General features: G+C 40.3%; 1 protein-coding gene across 1 annotated transcript; it reads right to left on the bottom strand.

Moving 5' to 3' along the window:
- Positions 1 to 1,565: 1,565 nt before the first annotated feature.
- cstf3 (cleavage stimulation factor, 3' pre-RNA, subunit 3) lies at positions 1,566 to 13,809 on the bottom strand. Its single transcript, XM_033627292.2, has 20 exons — positions 13,598 to 13,809; positions 12,793 to 12,897; positions 12,537 to 12,632; positions 7,302 to 7,334; positions 6,387 to 6,484; positions 6,233 to 6,299; positions 6,111 to 6,145; positions 5,896 to 6,022; positions 5,704 to 5,781; positions 5,442 to 5,604; positions 5,074 to 5,183; positions 4,849 to 4,965; positions 4,536 to 4,754; positions 3,702 to 3,804; positions 3,486 to 3,555; positions 3,191 to 3,386; positions 2,943 to 3,093; positions 2,592 to 2,686; positions 2,415 to 2,475; positions 1,566 to 2,179 (listed from the first exon to the last, which is right to left on the bottom strand). Exons 1-20 carry the CDS (start codon positions 13,622 to 13,624, stop codon positions 1,980 to 1,982), a joined length of 2,151 nt encoding a protein of 716 aa, XP_033483183.1. The 5' UTR covers positions 13,625 to 13,809; the 3' UTR covers positions 1,566 to 1,979.
- Positions 13,810 to 17,221: the final 3,412 nt, after the last annotated feature.

Here is a 17,221-nt window from a genome sequence, read left to right as displayed (position 1 = left end):
CAACCATGGGTGGCTCATGGGACAATGGCCCCTGGGCACAGATATGCAAAAGGACCCACTACCCCTCCTACACAACAGTGAGACACACAGACTTTGTGGTGGTTTGCCTTTTTTTTCTTGTTGTTTGTCTCTTTTTGTAGTCATTGTGTTTCTTTGAGGTCATTGTCTTGTCTGTTTTGATTGATTTGTCTCTCTCTGTAGTCATTTTGTGTCTCTTTGGGGTTGTTGTGCTCCTTTTTGTAGTTCTTATGTGTCTCTTCACAGTGCCTTTGCATCTTTTGTGGCCTCTTTGTGTCTCATTTTGAGTCCCTCTCTGGTCGTTACAAGTTAATTTGAGTAACATTTTGCAGGTGGAAGCCGGGGGGGGCTGACACTTTGGGCCCCTGGGTTTGTTCATCCATCCATGCACTCAACACAAATAATACTGACTTTCTAGGTACAGTTTGCAGTCCATTCTTAGCGGACTCCCACACAGGCTTTGTACATGGCCCCCTTTTAGACCCGCTCATTTTTATTACAGAGGCAGAACTGTGAAATCTAAGGCTGTTTTATGCTTATTCATACACTCTGTAAACAATTTTTAAAAAGCAGGTTAGAAGTACTGTGATGTTGCATCCACTTTTTATATAAGGCCAGTACTGTTTCAATTATTATGTTATTGTTTCCCGCCAAAACACTTTGATCAACATCTCATGGGTCCAGTTTAAAATGCAAAATGGTGGTGCATCAATTCAAATCAGAAACTGAGTGGTGCTTTCCCTTCCAAGATCCTTTGTTTAGTTTTGTTTTGGTGGCTGACATTAGATATGTCTTTGATGCTCGACACCAAAATCACCGAACCCTTAATGTGTTTTAACTGATGTCTAGCTGTAATCAGTGACATGAAATTCTGAACTAACCTGACAATGAGAACCAACAGGAAGTTACTTTGCTTGATGGGTACTCTTGGTGGCACTATTAGTAAAACAATTGTTATCCATCATTCAAACGCTGATAAAAACATCCACAGAGAAGACTTTTCTCTGTATTATAGTGGTTGTTGGAGTTTCTGAGAGCAATTCAGTTCTCCAAACGGTGCACATTTCAAAGTGGCCTTCTGGCTTTATTATGTGGCAGCAGAGTGGTGTTCTGCATAAACTGTGTTATGCCACAGGGTTACCTGTGAATAGGCTCAGAGTGTAGATAGGCCGCCATACACTCAGAACAAAGGCTGTGCTGGGCAGACAAACAGTGATGTAAGAACACCAGTGTGAAAACAAGCAGCTGTCTGGAACTGAAAATGTTTCCTGTGTAAGTTTTTTTTTCAGTCAAGTAGAGTTGATCACAACTAAGGAATTGTCTGGACACGACATCTAACATTTTAATGCAATTAAGTGAAAAGACGTTATGTTGCTAGGATAAAATTAAGCCTATGAAATCCTGCTGTAAGAGGGAATCTAGTAATTTGCAGATATGATGCTGCCCCCTAGTGGCATTCATAAATCCTGGCCTGGCTGTGCTAAAAGAGGACTCAAAGGGCAGCAATGACGCATTATACATCATTAAATCAAATATAAGAGCAGATCTGGTTGAATTCTTTTCAGTTTTTATTGAAAGGAACTGTGTTTCCTCCAGTTATCTAAAAAAAAAAGGTTGTTTCCACTTTGCCATCACTGGAACATCACAAGGCCAAAACTGAACTGTGTGCCAAAATCAAAGGGTGAATTAAAAATTTTGTACAATATAATGAACAGTCTTTAAAAATAAAAACTGTTAACAAAAAAGCCACAAGAACACTCAGTTGTGTGTATGTGTGTGTGTGTGTGTGTGTGTGTGTGTGTGTGTGTGTGTGTGTGTGCACGCGCGTATGCTTGTCTTCTGTACAGAGATAAATGGATGTATAATCTGACACACTCAGAAATGTGGACATGTACATTTACCCCATGTGACCACCTGTTAAAATTACATTCTCGTTGGGTTCAGAGTGTGTTTCGGTTGGTTTATCGAATCCTCTTCTGTTGGCGTGCGCGGTAGATGTCATGTATGGGTGGAGCCACGGCTCCTTTGTCATCCTCCTCGTCAGAGTCTGCGTTAGGCCTCTTGAGTGACTTGGCGACGGCATGGTTCTCCATGGATCCATTGCCCTCCCCTCCTGCATCGGGCTGTTTACCAGTGATCAGCTCTACAGCAGCATCAACAGCTATGGAAACAGAAATAAACATCAGTAACATGTCAGATAGGGAGCAGGACAACATCTTGACACACTTCATTAAGCAGTTGTCAAGATATTTCACTCTGGATCCAAGTGTTGGTTTGATCACTGGATGACCTACCAACCATCTGACTCACATTTCCATCACCAGAGCCACGTTGCTCGTGCGACTAAAATTAGAAATGGTCTGGATTCATCCAAAGTGCTGACAAAAGCAACTTACTCTCAGGAAGTGTGCATCTCCTGAATGTTTCCATGAGCTCTTCCACTTGAACAAAGGGACCCTGCAGCAAAGAACAATCAACTTAATGCATCAAGTAGATAAAAAAGCTCCTTTCGTCTTTTATTGCATTACCAGTAAGCATGAGCTTGATAGTATTAAGCTGCTGCTGGTACTCACAGTGAAGCACGTAGGCGGGGGGAGCAGCTTCATTAGTACAACAGCAGCTGGGGGGACTGGGAAAACTCCACCAGGAACAGGGTGTAGACCTGGAGCTGTGGGGAGGAACATGAGAGACAACATCAAAGATGGATCCTATGATGTGTTTAGGAAATGTAGGAGAGACAGAGGGGCAGACGCACAGCAACAACATAATTCTCACACACATACTGTGCAGGACTTACCTAAAAAACAATGAATAGCCTCACAAAATCCTAAATCACCACTTAGTAACCAAACATAGTTTCACTGATTTGTGAAACACATTCAGTAGAGTTAAGAGAAGACCTCAGACAGTTGAGGGCTACGTACGGGCAAGGTGACGTGGCTGGAAGGGGATCATCTGATTGGTGTCAGGCTTTGGGTACTCAGGTTTGCGGTCTGCTTCATCCTTTAGTGTAGGCGCAGAGGGCGTCACCACGGTCTCTGGGAGCAGTGATGCCAGTTTGGCACGAGACACATCCTACAAACACATAGTGGAAACAGTTTAAATATCAGTTGAGAGAAAAGTCTGATCTGTGTAACTGCTTTTGCAGCAAGAGATGGGGCAGAATACACACCTTGTATCCAAGGGCCTTGAGTTCACTAGCAGAGCAGGGATACAGGTCCATGAACTTGTATCTATCTACAAGCAAGGCTGTTTCTTTGCCCTCGTACTCGTCCTTGAAAGCACTGAATCGCCTGCGCTCCACTTTCAGGATACTGGCCAGGTCTCCTATGTTGCTCTCGAAGGCCAGGAACCGAGCCCAGATCTCGCTGAAGGGTGAAAGGAAAAACACAAATCAACAAACGTCGTCAGAGATTTTGATTATTTTACCACTAACACACCTGCACCCAACTTCAATCAATTCTTACCCTGACTTTTCTGGTGACAAGCTCCCTGAGGTGAGGACACGTTCAAACAGAACTCTGGTGTTGTTATCCTCTGGAGGGAGAGAGGGCACACACAGACAGGAAAAAACAGGGTTAAGTATTTATCTTCCATTACTATGAGTGAAGCAACTTTTTTTAAGACAATGGATTTGTAGTAAAGAAAAGATTTCTTACACCGTCTTTATACACATGACCTACCATTAAGGTGTGAGAGGTAATCAATGTACGCCAGTATGTACTCTGGAATGTCACCGTACTTCTTCAAACCAAGCTCAAAAATCTTGAAGGCCACCGATTTATCCTGTGGAGAAAGATTTAAAAAAACAAAAAATAAAAAATACACATTTAAGATGACTTTAGTCACACTGTACATATACTAAAGATATGATGGGCTGAATGAGGCATCAGACTCGAGTCCATTTCTGTAGCTTGTATTTGTATGTTTAACCTACATGGTTTCTCTCTGCCTACTGGTGACCTCGTATTGGTACAGCTGAGCCACTAAAACCCCTCCTGGCACAACCCCTTTCCTTCTCTTACCTTGTAAAGACAGATATCTTTTGTCTACCATTCTTTTATATCTTTTCTAAGAGAATATTTTCATGTTTTTTGTACTTGATATTAATGGTATCTTAATGGAAATGTATGTAATCTGGATCTACTTATCGTCTGTTGTACTCTTAACATTGCTTGTATCTCAATATTGTATAAAAAGTAACATTTATTTTAATTTTGCACAGTAGAATTATAGTTGTCATTGCCATTATTGTTCATCTTTTGTAGCACACCAGTTGGATTCTATCCCATTTAGCACATGATTATTTAGAAGGCACACCTGATGGCAATTTAGCACAGAGGGAATCTGATGGAGCAACATGTAAGAAGTGTTGTTTGCTCCTTTTTATATGTAAGCTGTTGATAAAATAAGTGTCAACCCAAGTATCCTGGTGTGAGCTGGAACTGTGGTTTATTCAGCACCAGCTGGCACCCAGGGGAGAGGCACCACTGTGCTATGTGATTGTGTGCACTTGCCTTGCTGCAGTAGTACTCCATCAGTGCTGCTGTCACGTACACATGGTGACGCGTGCGAGCATCTTCCCTGGCCTTTTTGAAGATGGTGCGACCTGACTTGATGCCCTCTGCCCTCCTGGCAAACTTCATGTACTGAATGTAGACCAGCGTGGGGTCAATGTCCTCGATGGCCAGCAGCTTGTTATAGATGCTGTGGACCTTCTCGTACTTCATGCGACTCTGCGAGGGAAGCAAAAATGTACATGCTGATGAGTCCGCACATTTCTTACTGTGCTGATTACGGCTTGTGCTGAGTACGCAACAGGACGCTCACTTCTTCATAGTCGGCGAAGGAAAAGTAGAGCAGCATGTTCTTCTTCAGGAGAGTCCCGATGGCACGTTCGTAGATGTTAGCTGCCTCGTCACTAAACAGCTTGGAATTATTCATATCCTGAGGGGAAAAACATTTTCAGCTGAAGTCAGACGTCTCTGAAAAAGACGCAACAGGTTTTTGACAAATTCACATAACATGTAACATTTAGGTCTTAAATGCGTTTACCCCTTTCTCTGCTAGCAGCTTGCTGGACTGCTCCAGGTACTGTGCTGCCTCATACCATATGTCAGGATGGTGGCCGAGCACCAGCAGGCACTGCTCATATGCAAACATCACTGCAACACAGAACACAACAAATTGAATACAGAATCAATGCATTTAAATAGGGAGAAAGTGTCAACCTACGCCCTCCAGTGGCTCCATTCCTACAGGACTGAAACACTCATGCATTATGTATCATGTATTATGTATCTCCATTTACTGTTGCTCAAAATGCATATCAGGGCAATTAGTGGAGTAAAAGGGTTCATGGGGACATATATAGCAAAGATTTACAAATTTGAACACAATATATTCTGAGCTCAAACAGTCACCTCTCTTTGTGATGAGGGTCTGGTCTTCTGTGCGCAGTGGGTTGCTTTTCTCCCACTGGATGTACTTCTTCCACATCTCCACTTGCTGTGCTTCCTGAGGGGAGTTCTGGGGCGGCACTGAGGGTGCATTCCTGTCCAACCCCTTCATCACAGTCTCATACTCCTGCGTTATAAACAAACCGTGCAGCAGTTTGTATTAGTTCACAAAGACAGCACAAGGATTCAAAACGAGTCTGTGCATATTTGTCACACTTTCTCTCACCTTTGCCACCCTCCTGGCATTCATGTAGTCTCTACTTCGGTCCTCAATCATCTTTTTGGCCAAGTGCACATTGATTCCCTGTCAATGAAACAGACAGGTCAGTCCAGCACTTCATTGCTCTCATATTCTACCAGCTTTGACTCTATATGTGACAACATGTAGGGAGACATAGGCCAAGTGTGGGTCACTCACCTCCTCATATTTGCTGTAATCTCTCCAGAGCTGCTCGATGTTGATCATGGGGTTCACACAGCCCCTCTGGTACACCCTCCGTACCGCAGTGATCCGTTGGTTCTCTGCGTACGAGCCCACAGCCTCACTGAAGGAACACAAAACAGAAATGGCAACATTAAGACCTGGCTAACGCATATCATGAAGTCTCACACTATGACAGGACAAACACTTACACTCCTTTGAGGAAGTTGATGTAGTCCACCCAAATCTGAGGAGGAATGAAAAGCCATTAGGTGACAGCAGTGAACAGAGACTCATGTACACAGGTACATATAAACAGCTCTGATCTGTGTACCTGATAAGACATGATTTCCATGCCAATTTTATCCAGGGCGAAGTCATACGCCTGGGCCATCTTCTCTCTGAGGGGGAGAAAATGAAGCATGTGTATTTTACAGTGCAGCAGTACGTAAACATACTTGACCTCACTATGGAGCATGTTCTCTTACTTGTAACTGGGCAGCTTCCCTTTGGTCTCTCGAACATATGAGAGGTAACATTTCCACAGGTCGATGTGCAAGACTTTCATTAGGCATCTCTGAAACAACTACAGGGGCAAGAACACAATACAAAATAACTAAAATAGAAACACATTTTACTGTATTCTACCTGACAACCACCTATCTTTAGTGTTTCATTCATTCGTTTTTATAAAGCCATGCTTGAAACTAGCATACCAATCATTAGTGGCCTATTCCATGTAGGATTATGGGGAAAGCAGTTTTTATTTTGACCCATATGCCAGATTTGGGGGGAGGTTCCAGGTTTTACTCAGCACAGTTGTGCTGTGCACTTTATTCTGCTTCATTAGACAGGCCTCAGATGTGCCCTACATTTCAGCGAGCTCCTCAAAACTCAAATGAATACACCGCAGTTTAAAGCTTGTTTGAGGGATGTGTCATCTTGATGTGTTTTTTGACAGATACACTCAGTATGATTTCTTAAAAGTGGAAACCAACAAAAAGAGAAAGAAAAAAATCTGTTTCAAGCTAATGCAAAGGTAACAGTGTCATCGGTTGGATAAATTTACATTTAAATCAAAACCATGGCTGTATATAAAAAGGTGTTTCAATAACAGCAATGATTACAAGTCAGTATGCAGAGAAGTCAACTCCAAAGGCACTTTATTTAACAAAAAACAAAAAGACATTTTCTGCCATCTGCACTTTTGTGCTTATTGGGACAAAAACTTGAATGCCTGATAATACAATGATTATTTAAATGGACACTGTAATTGTGAAATTGTGTGTGCACATTCTAGGGGAAATCACAAAAAGCATTATGGTATACAACAGGAAGAAAACTTAGAAACAGTAAGATGACCCTCCCTGATTATCAGAATCAGGAGTGTGATGGACACTTACCTTTTCTACCTTGTCATAGTTTTTAGCCTTGATCTGCAAATAAGAGTGTAAATGCAACGTTAATTCAAAAGTCTCCTCTACTTTGTCGGCTTGCAGGAAACATGTATTCATGCAAATGTGACCACTCACACACTCACTAGACTTTCTAAGATCAACAAAGTGAAATTCACACAAGAATGACAAATTACTTTTTAAGAAAAGGGGTTTATTTTCTTTATAACCCAGGAAGACACCAGTGCCCATGTGATACAGGAAAAAAAATCCAGAATAAAATTCAAAATGCAGATTTTAAATATTAGTTTCAAGAAACATACTAACTATATAATAGTATCTAATATTATAAACAGCCGTAGGTGTGTTCCCTTGGTAAACACTGTTGCAGCAATTAATTTTTCATGGCCAACTGCTGGTGAGTTGAAGCTACAGTCTGGCAGCACCCTCCAGTACAGACAGCAGAGGCTGTTGTTTCTGTGGTATTAGCAGGTGGGTAGAGCAATCCCATCTCATGTTCCATGTTTAATGTGCTCTACATAGCGAAGAGGCTAAAATAAACCAGCCTGGAAGTGACATGGTAATAGTTTACATGGTAAGTAAATATCCCTGAGTCACTGAGAAGCTTGTTTTGTTACAGTGAAATCAACAACACTGCTTTGCAGGTGCAAGTTCACAAGCTTGTCTCCATGGTGAGATATAGAGAATACTGTTAATAATATTCACACAATATTATCAACTTAACTCCCCTGTGTCAGATTGGTTGAGTGACCTGCTGTAACAAAGTTTAGTTGGTTGAGATGCATTCCACACTGTGATAAAACGTTCAGTCCCTGCCCTCGGCTTGTGTCCTGTCTCTCCTCTCAACAGTCCACTATAGATTACAGGCCCAAAAAGTACTTTAAAAAGCATAAATGTATCTGCATCTGCATTGGTATATACAAATGGTACACAACAGCCAAAGAAAAATGCAACATTTAATAATTCAAGATGAAAACTCTGAGGTGTTGCATACATTTCACACAACTGGCCAACTTGAAACACGAAAAAAAAAATCTAATTTGGCACGACCTCTTCACTGGACCCCTACAAAAGTATATTTAAAAGAAAGAATTTTTTTTGCCGAAGCTGGATTTTTGTAAACCTACACAGTAATAACTAATGACAATGTAATATGTCTTAAGGGTACCTTCCCCAAAAACAGAATGACCTACATTAGTCATTCCAGGTACTGCCACAACACATCTGACACATTTAGGTTTCACCTTCATTAAAAACACACAGACACAGCAAATGTGAATCTCTGGTGGGAACAGAGAGACTTTGGTGTTATGACATGCATGTGCTGTGTTTATTCCTATTTGCCAAGAAATCAGGTTATTCACCTGCAAAATAATATCGAGATTGTTTCGGATAACGTACACTGAGCATGACCTAATGCAAGATTTGAGCTTTTCAGTGTGTAAATACATTTGGTTACAATGTAGGTATAAACTTTATGTCTTGGTAGTCCAAAATCAGTTAAATCTGAGCCCTTAAAACAACTGAACCAAATCCTCCATGTGTTACGCTGAAATAGATCAGCTATATAATGCACAGCAGTTAGGCTGCAATACTGGTATAATATGCTGATGAAATGGTTACAGATCTTTCTAGATACTCCTCCTGGAGGGAAACACTACAACACCTCTTGGTGCTGCTCTAAAAGATATGCACCCTGTTACATCACAGCCTTCAAAAACACAAACTTTATAGATCACTGCCAGAAAAAAAAATCTCTAAAACACCTATATGATCCTTGAGACACACTCTCAGCTTACTTTAATATGAGGCAATAAAGTTCACATAATAAAATGGAAACTCATTAATTATACGGTTGTGATCCATTTCTCTCAGGTCCAACACAGTAAAGTTCAAAGTACTGACTGACTGACTGATATTTGTATTATTCTACATCTAACAACAGTGTGCACTAACTCAAAAATCAAGCTGTGAATACACAGAAACTTGACTGCATTTGGTTACCACTTTTAGATGGAGTACAATATTGCAAATACAAGCAATAAGACTTTAATATTTACTTTCTATGAGAAAATAAATTAGTCTCTGAGTTAGGATTTTAGTTCTGGCTGTCATACTGCCCATGCTGTGACCCTCTGAAAACCGATTAATGAATCCTTACAACAACAAAAAGAAAAGAAAGCATGACAAATGGTACCCTGAAATAGTTTCCTAAACTGACAGACTGAGGAAGCCGGCCTCAGTATACCCTTCTCACACACTGCACGAGACATGTTATGATTTTCAACATCACGTTATAGGGGGGTGGGGCAAAAATATCTTATTGTGTCAGACAACATGTGTTGGCACATTTTCTCCACTTGGCGTTTCAGTGAATGCAACGTGTGAGGTAATCCTTATTGAGCTGCACTCTCTGCAAGATGTGAGCATGAGGTTGGTGTAACACCTAAAGTGAACCAGACTCTCACACACTTTGTATTCCATAAAGTAAAAAGTGCAGAGTATTGAGAATATCACAGGGGTGGGGGGGGTGGGGGGGGTTTGAGTTATTCCACATACTTACCATATATGCTATGAAGTGCAAATGAGTTGCAAGCTATTAAAATACACTGCCAACACATGCACTGGTTTGAAAATTGGATTTTAGGAACACACAGTCTGCTTTTAAATCTCCAGCCAGAATTACATCAATTAATAAATAAATAATTAATGTCATGCTAATTCAAATATCCAGTCTTTGAGTCCAAATGTGCCAAACTAGTATCTCATGTTGCGTTTTGGGTTAAATGGTAGTTCGGAGTTTAGTGGGGAGAGGTGATAGCCAAATAATTAATAGGTGAAAAGAAGTTAGAACTCAATAAACAAAGCTAGATTTTTGTTTTTCAAGAGACCGGCCTATTTGAAGTGTAATTGGCTCATTTTTGAACCCACTTTCCCCTAAACTAAATTCAAAGTATATTCATAGTATTTCTATTTGGTAGGAACCTAAACAAATACACAAAATATACCAAAATACACGTATCAATTAATTTGAGAATAAAAAACTGAAAAGCATAATTGTTATATTTTATTTTTGTTGCCAATGTTAACATTTACGTGACATTATGTCACTCAAACAACTGGGTGCTTACATTTGTCTGCTATAGATGCACTAGTCAGTTAAATTGTAGTCATACCAGTATCTTGGTTTGTGTTTTGGGCTGAATTGGAGTTGAGAGTTTAGTGGGGAGAGGTGATGGCGAAATAATAAATAGACAAACGGATTTTAGAACTTAATAAACACATAAAGCTACATTTTTATTTGTATTTTGAGGGATTTGGTCTATTTGCAGTGTAACTGGCTCTTCATTTTTATTCTGCCCACTTTCCCCTTAACTTTATCTTTGAAAAGTATATTCTGTGGATTTGTGGCTTGGTAGGAACCTAAAAAAATACACTTAGAAACACTAACCTACCACTTGACAATAAAAAAATAAAAAGCATGATCAATATATTTTCTTTATTTTGTTGCAAATGTTAACATTGACATAATACGTCATTCCAACAAGTGGGTGCTGTTGTCTGTCTGCTATAGATGCACTCCGGTTAAGTCATCCCCATACTCCACAGATACTTTTGACAATTACCCTCCTCCCCAACAATAACAGTCCAAAGCTGCACCTGTATGAGATTTATAGCATTAAATTTCAAACTATCCTTTCTCTGTCTGGAGATACTGCATATTTTACTTAAATATATAGAGCATCAGGGTAATTACGGGCTTGTGTCAAACCAATCTGAATATTAAATCTGGCACTTAAGAAGAAATGTACTTGCCTGCCACAAACTAAAGCTTTAGTGTGTTTTAATCTACTTTAATTTTATTCTCTCTCTCTCTTCCTTTGTATTCTTTAGGATCCACAAATGAAATCTCTACTCGCTGTAGTAACTGCTCTGGCTTTTTAATGCTGGTGCCGGCTGTCAACTCAGTTAGAGAGCATGTTAGTGGTGTGGAGAGTGACACTAATGCTTTACTGGCACAAGTACAGTTAGTGCCATCTGTAGGCTAAAAATAAAATATTAAGGACTGTTCCTGAGAAGCCTAGTCCATTTGGAAAAGGCTGCAGTGTGTTCCTTCTTCATGTCATATGTATAGCCGTTTCATTACATATATCACATCAGGCACTGGGTAATCCTAGTGGGTGAAGACTGGAAGACGGTATGGGGGATGGGAGGGGGCAGCAGTAGCTTGACGCAGGGGAGCAACCCCACAACAAAAACCATGACAACCTCGACATACTGCAACGTTCAGCTCACAGCATAGAGGTAATCATTATCCAAAACTACATGCTGAACTTTGCACTAGGAGCTAAATTCTGATGCTTGATAATGCTGTGAAACTCGGTGCAATGTGTTTAACACCAATTGCAGTAGTCCTCTGCAGAGGTGGAGGGCATCAGAAAATGCACTTCACCGGGTTAGCAAAAATGATTATGTGCGAGGGAAAATGAATCATCCTATCAGTAGCTTATTGCATAACAGCAAAGCTCATTGATGGCATCAAGGGATATGGGTCGCTTGTTGTATATTCAGGAGAAGTGGGGAGAGATATCTCAAGGAAAGAATGGGCCACACAATCAAAATATTTGTTTATAAAATTACCCGAAAGAAATGACACAGGAGGCAATAAATTGACACAACAAGTGAATAAAAGGCTAATGCACTCCAATACCATTAAAATAGTTTTAATACTGTTGCAGACCAAACATGCAACAAATGCATTTTTACCCCATTTTAAATATGACGCAGAGAATATGTATTTTTTTTTTTTTTTTTAAAAATCCTGGGAACATAAGAATTGTCTGAAAAAGAAATGGTTATAGCTTATTTCCCCTTTGTTTGTGTTTAAAGGCACAATTCTTCATGAGTCTTGCTAGAGCCTGACATATGAAAAGTTTACTACCTGTTTTCCTTACAGGTCCATCATAGTGTAGGATATTCTTTGGCAGGAAGATGATTTCAGCTGTCCAAATGTCTTTATTCATAGTCATGATGTCAATCATAAACTTGAACTAATAACTACAAGCAAACAGAGTAGTCAGGCCTGGTGACTCAGAGCAAGAATCGTGACTTTAAACTTCATTGATTGATGAGACATTTTGTTTGTGTGAAAATCACATTGTTGATCATGTTAGAAAAATCCCCAGCCATGCACACTATAGAAAAAAAATAAAAAATATTAACCTCAGCTTCAATGAATAGTTTCCAGAATCTGCCAGAACTTGGGAACTGTGCGACAAGTCGCTCATATGTCTTCCTTGCTTTATCTATGGGTTGGTTCTAAAGAAGGAGAATGCATTTACATTCCATGAGCAATCATAAAGAAGAAAAGATGAAATGCTATGTATTTTAACAATCTATCATTCCTAACCCTCTTATCCACCCCCACCCGTATTCCCAGTTTGCTTAACCCCAGGAATACAACTCTGTGTCACTAAACCTGTGCTTCTCGAATCAGAATGCTCCATGCGTCAAGGTCATATGGGTTTTCTTCCAACTTCTTCTCTGCCTTCTTCACCTTCTCTGGAATATACTCTGCCGCCGCCTGTAACACAACACAAAGGCACACAGAGAGAAAAAAGGGTTATGCTGCTGAATGGCTTGCGGTGTGCTGTGATGCTTGTGGTGACGAGTCTCGGGGCTCACGGCTGAGGAGGGAAAACATTGGGCTGAATGCATGTTTATTATACACGGATGGTTGCAGTATTGATTAATGGGGCCCTCAATTCGTGGCCACGCCCCTGCAGTGTGCAGCATAACTATAAAGAGTGTAAACCCTGCGGCTATTTAATCGGCAAATCAAGGTACAATTTAAGAACACTGTTCCCCTCCCCCACTAGCTAGCTAAGTTAGGTCTGTGTAACTGACATCACCAAGAAGCATCCAAAATCGTTAATCAGTTACAATGACTACCTGGAAGTTACTGAGAATACATATCAAGGTAACATGCAGGTGATGTTAAGGTAACTCAACGCGTTATCGTTGGACAACCGTAGCAACAATGCTACCGTTAGTCAACGGCAGGCTAAAGTTACAGCTTCACGACAAACCCCCAAACAAACCGTCTCTATACCTGTATAATACGATCTAACAGTGACGTATAAACATAACTTAATGAATATATTCAAGCAAAGTTTACATGCTTACGCTATCCAAGATTAACACACAAGCTAAACTATGCTAGCGCTTCAGCCAGGTTTAGCTAGCCCCTGAGCACAACTACATGTAACGTTAGCTAACGTTACCTGGTCGGCTGTTCCCTCGGCGGACATGGCTGGAAGAGTAATCTGGATTAGAAATGATTTATCAATTGGATTAACGCCCAAATAATAAGGTGATGGCAACTTAAAAACGACTAAGGTATCGTCATAGCTTCAAAAGAGTCGATCACATTGCCCTCGAGCAACTAGCCGCTCAACGCCTGGCCGATCTCAAAATGGCGAGAAACCTGACTTCCGCTCCGCCAGCAGCAAAAACAATAGCACTTCCGGTGCGATTCCTTCAATATAAAACATTAATCTTCACAATCAAACTTATACACATAAAAAATAATAAACGACTCTAAATAAAACCAGTAAAATAATACTCCCTCTTTATTATTATTATTATTATTATTATTATTATTATTATTAGTATTTGTATTATTATTATTATTATTATTATTATTACTATTATCTTAAATTATTGCAGCACTTCTTTGTCTAATGTTTTAGTTTAGTTTATCGTGTTTATCATGGTTTAGTTTAGTTTAAGTTTAGTTTAGTTTTATTCATTTTTTTTAGTATATTTAGTATTTTAATTAGTTTGAGTTCATTTCTTTATTTTTTATTTCTATTTTATTTATTTTTTCTATTTATTTTTTGCTTTCTTTATTTACGTGTATAGAAAAGACAGAAAAAAATTATAAAGGAGAGAATAAAGGAGAGGTTAGAAGCCAAAACGGCTCATAAAGATACCTCCTCGATTGAATAACAGTAATCATACATTAAAAATAAAAACATAAAGACAACGATGGCACAGTTAATTTAAGTGTCAAGACTAGGCAGTGAGAGAAATTGATAGAAATGTACAAGCACGAAAAAAGCTTGTATTTACAAGTTGAGACGCATTACAAATTAATCAATGAAGCATTATGAGTCTTTGCAAATAAGTGTCCTTATGTTCTTTTCATCTCTTTCATAACTCTAAAACGCTAAAAATGCAACGAAAAATAATTGTATCATGTTAATACATCAGCAAATTATGTTTTACTTTAGTGTACAGTACAGGCCAAAAGTTTGGACACACCTTCTCATTCAATGCGTTTTCTTTATTTTCATGACTATTTACATTGTAGATTCTCACTGAAGGCATCAAAACTATGAATGAACACATGTGGAGTTATGTACTTAACAAAAAAAGGTGAAACAACTGAAAACATGTTTTATATTCTAGTTTCTTCAAAATAGCCACCCTTTGCTCTGATTACTGCTTTGCACACTCTTGGCATTCTCTCCATGAGCTTCAAGAGGTAGTCACCTGAAATGGTTTCCACTTCACAGGTGTGCCTTATCAGGGTTAATTAGTGGAATTTCTTGCTTTATTAATGGGGTTGGGACCATCAGTTGTGTTGTGCAGAAGTCAGGTTAATACACAGCCGACAGCCCTATTGGACAACTGTTAAAATTCATATTATGGCAAGAACCAATCAGCTAACTAAAGAAAAACAAGTGGCCATCATTACTTTAAGAAATGAAGGTCAGTCAGTCCGGAAAATTGCAAAAACTTTAAATGTGTCCCCAAGTGGAGTCGCAAAAACCATCAAGCGCTACAACGAAACTGGCACACATGAGGACCGACCCAGGAAAGGAAGACCAAGAGTCACCTCTGCTTCTGAGGATAAGTTCATCCGAGTCACCAGCCTCAGAAATCGCAAGTTAACAGCAGCTCAGATCAGAGACCAGATGAATGCCACACAGAGTTCTAGCAGCAGACCCATCTCTAGAACAACTGTTAAGAGGAGACTGCGCCAATCAGGCCTTCATGGTCAAATAGCTGCTAGGAAACCACTGCTAAGGAGAGGCAACAAGCAGAAGAGATTTGTTTGGGCCAAGAAACACAAGGAATGGACATTAGACCAGTGGAAATCTGTGCTTTGGTCTGATGAGTCCAAATTTGAGATCTTTGGTTCCAACCGCCGTGTCTTTGTGAGACACAGAAAAGGTGAACGGATGGATTCCACATGCCTGGTTCCCACTGTGAAGCATGGAGGAGGAGGTGTGATGGTGTGGGGGTGTTTTGCTGGTGACACTGTTGGGGATTTATTCAAAATTGAAGGCACACTGAACCAGCATGGCTACCACAGCATCCTGCAGCGACATGCCATCCCATCCGGTTTGCGTTTAGTTGGACAATCATTTATTTTTCAACAGGACAATGACCCCAAACACACCTCCAGGCTGTGTAAGGGCTATTTGACCAAGAAGGAGAGTGATGGAGTGCTGCGGCAGATGACCTGGCCTCCACAGTCACCGGACCTGAACCCAATCGAGATGGTTTGGGGTGAGCTGGACCGCAGAGTGAAGGCAAAGGGGCCAACAAGTGCTAAACACCTCTGGGAACTCCTTCAAGACTGTTGGAAAACCATTTCAGGTGACTACCTCTTGAAGCTCATGGAGAGAATGCCAAGAGTGTGCAAAGCAGTAATCAGAGCAAAGGGTGGCTATTTTGAAGAAACTAGAATATAAAACATGTTTTCAGTTATTTCACCTTTTTTTGTTAAGTACATAACTCCACATGTGTTCATTCATAGTTTTGATGCCTTCAGTGAGAATCTACAATGTAAATAGTCATGAAAATAAAGAAAACACATTGAATGAGAAGGTGTGTCCAAACTTTTGGCCTGTACTGTACATATATGTTTATGTATGAGAAGCACGTGCATTCAGGTGACTCATACGAAACTGGAAACCAAGTTTCTAATTTTGGCCGATAGGCGGCTTCTCGCATTGGTCACCAGACAAATACAGACCTTTATATTTATAATACTCGACTAGTGTGAGAGGTTTATATCATGGACCTCAGTGCACTTTATAAATAGGACTGTAAGCAACCCAATTTTGTTACGGTGACCAAAATTGCATTAGATCTATGAGCAGAAACACAACAAAAGCTCGTTTTGTACCGCACAATGCTGGTCACCGTACAGGCCAGTAGGGGGAGACAAATGATAGTCACCGAGAGCGCGCGCCAACAACCAGAAACAGACCAGAGCAAAAGACCACAGAGCGTCACACGTGAACAAGTGTCTTTTTTACTCCCCGTGTATGATTATTTACAAGATCTCACAGTAGTTGTTATGTGTAATCATGTTATGTTGGTTTTTCATTTACTACACAAAGTTTTTTTTTTTTCTGAGTCTGAAAGGTTTTGAGCTAAATTTGGAAAAGGCATGCCCTGACAGGATAGATGGATGATGTGGCACTGCTGGTGTGTCTTTTATGGACACTGTTACTGAGAGCTTCTTTGTCACAGTATTAAAGAATGTACTGACAGTATGGAGCTGGAGGGGACAGCATGTTCTGCCTGTGGTTAACATGAGCCACAAAAAGGACTTAAGGGGGCCTTTATGTGTGTGGGCTACTGTGCTTCCACTAAGACACCAGCTGTGTTTACTAATGGTGCACCAGGTTAGACAAGAGGTGTTCACACCTGCTTTCCAGCTGATAAGGCCTGTTGGTTTGTTGTCAGTAACTGGGGTGGGGCCCATTGAGGACTGTGGAAAACAATTGCATTTTGGTGGATTAGATTAGCCTACAGCTGGTCTTCTCAGACACTGGGGGCTTATGGGCAGCTTTGTTTGTCAGCTGGGTGCCTCCTGACTGTCTGAG

Source organism: Epinephelus lanceolatus, chromosome 2 (assembly GCF_041903045.1).
Source record: "Epinephelus lanceolatus isolate andai-2023 chromosome 2, ASM4190304v1, whole genome shotgun sequence".
Lineage (NCBI taxonomy): Eukaryota > Metazoa > Chordata > Actinopteri > Perciformes > Serranidae > Epinephelus > Epinephelus lanceolatus.
The sequence above is the reverse complement of the archived record's forward strand: the minus strand, read 5'-3'. Positions and strand labels throughout refer to the sequence as shown.

What these genes read in the sequence shown, in the direction of transcription:
- cstf3 (XM_033627292.2), bottom strand. Translation starts at nt 13,624, where the DNA reads ATGTCCGCCGAGGGAACAGCCGACCAG. An exon ending in ATGCCAGGAGGGTGGCAAAG is followed by an intron (nt 5,605 to 5,703) that starts GTGAGAGAAAGT and finishes TTTATAACGCAG; the next exon opens with GAGTATGAGACTGTGATGAA. An exon ending in GAGATGCACACTTCCTGAGA is followed by an intron (nt 2,180 to 2,414) that starts GTAAGTTGCTTT and finishes CTGTTTCCATAG; the next exon opens with CTGTTGATGCTGCTGTAGAG.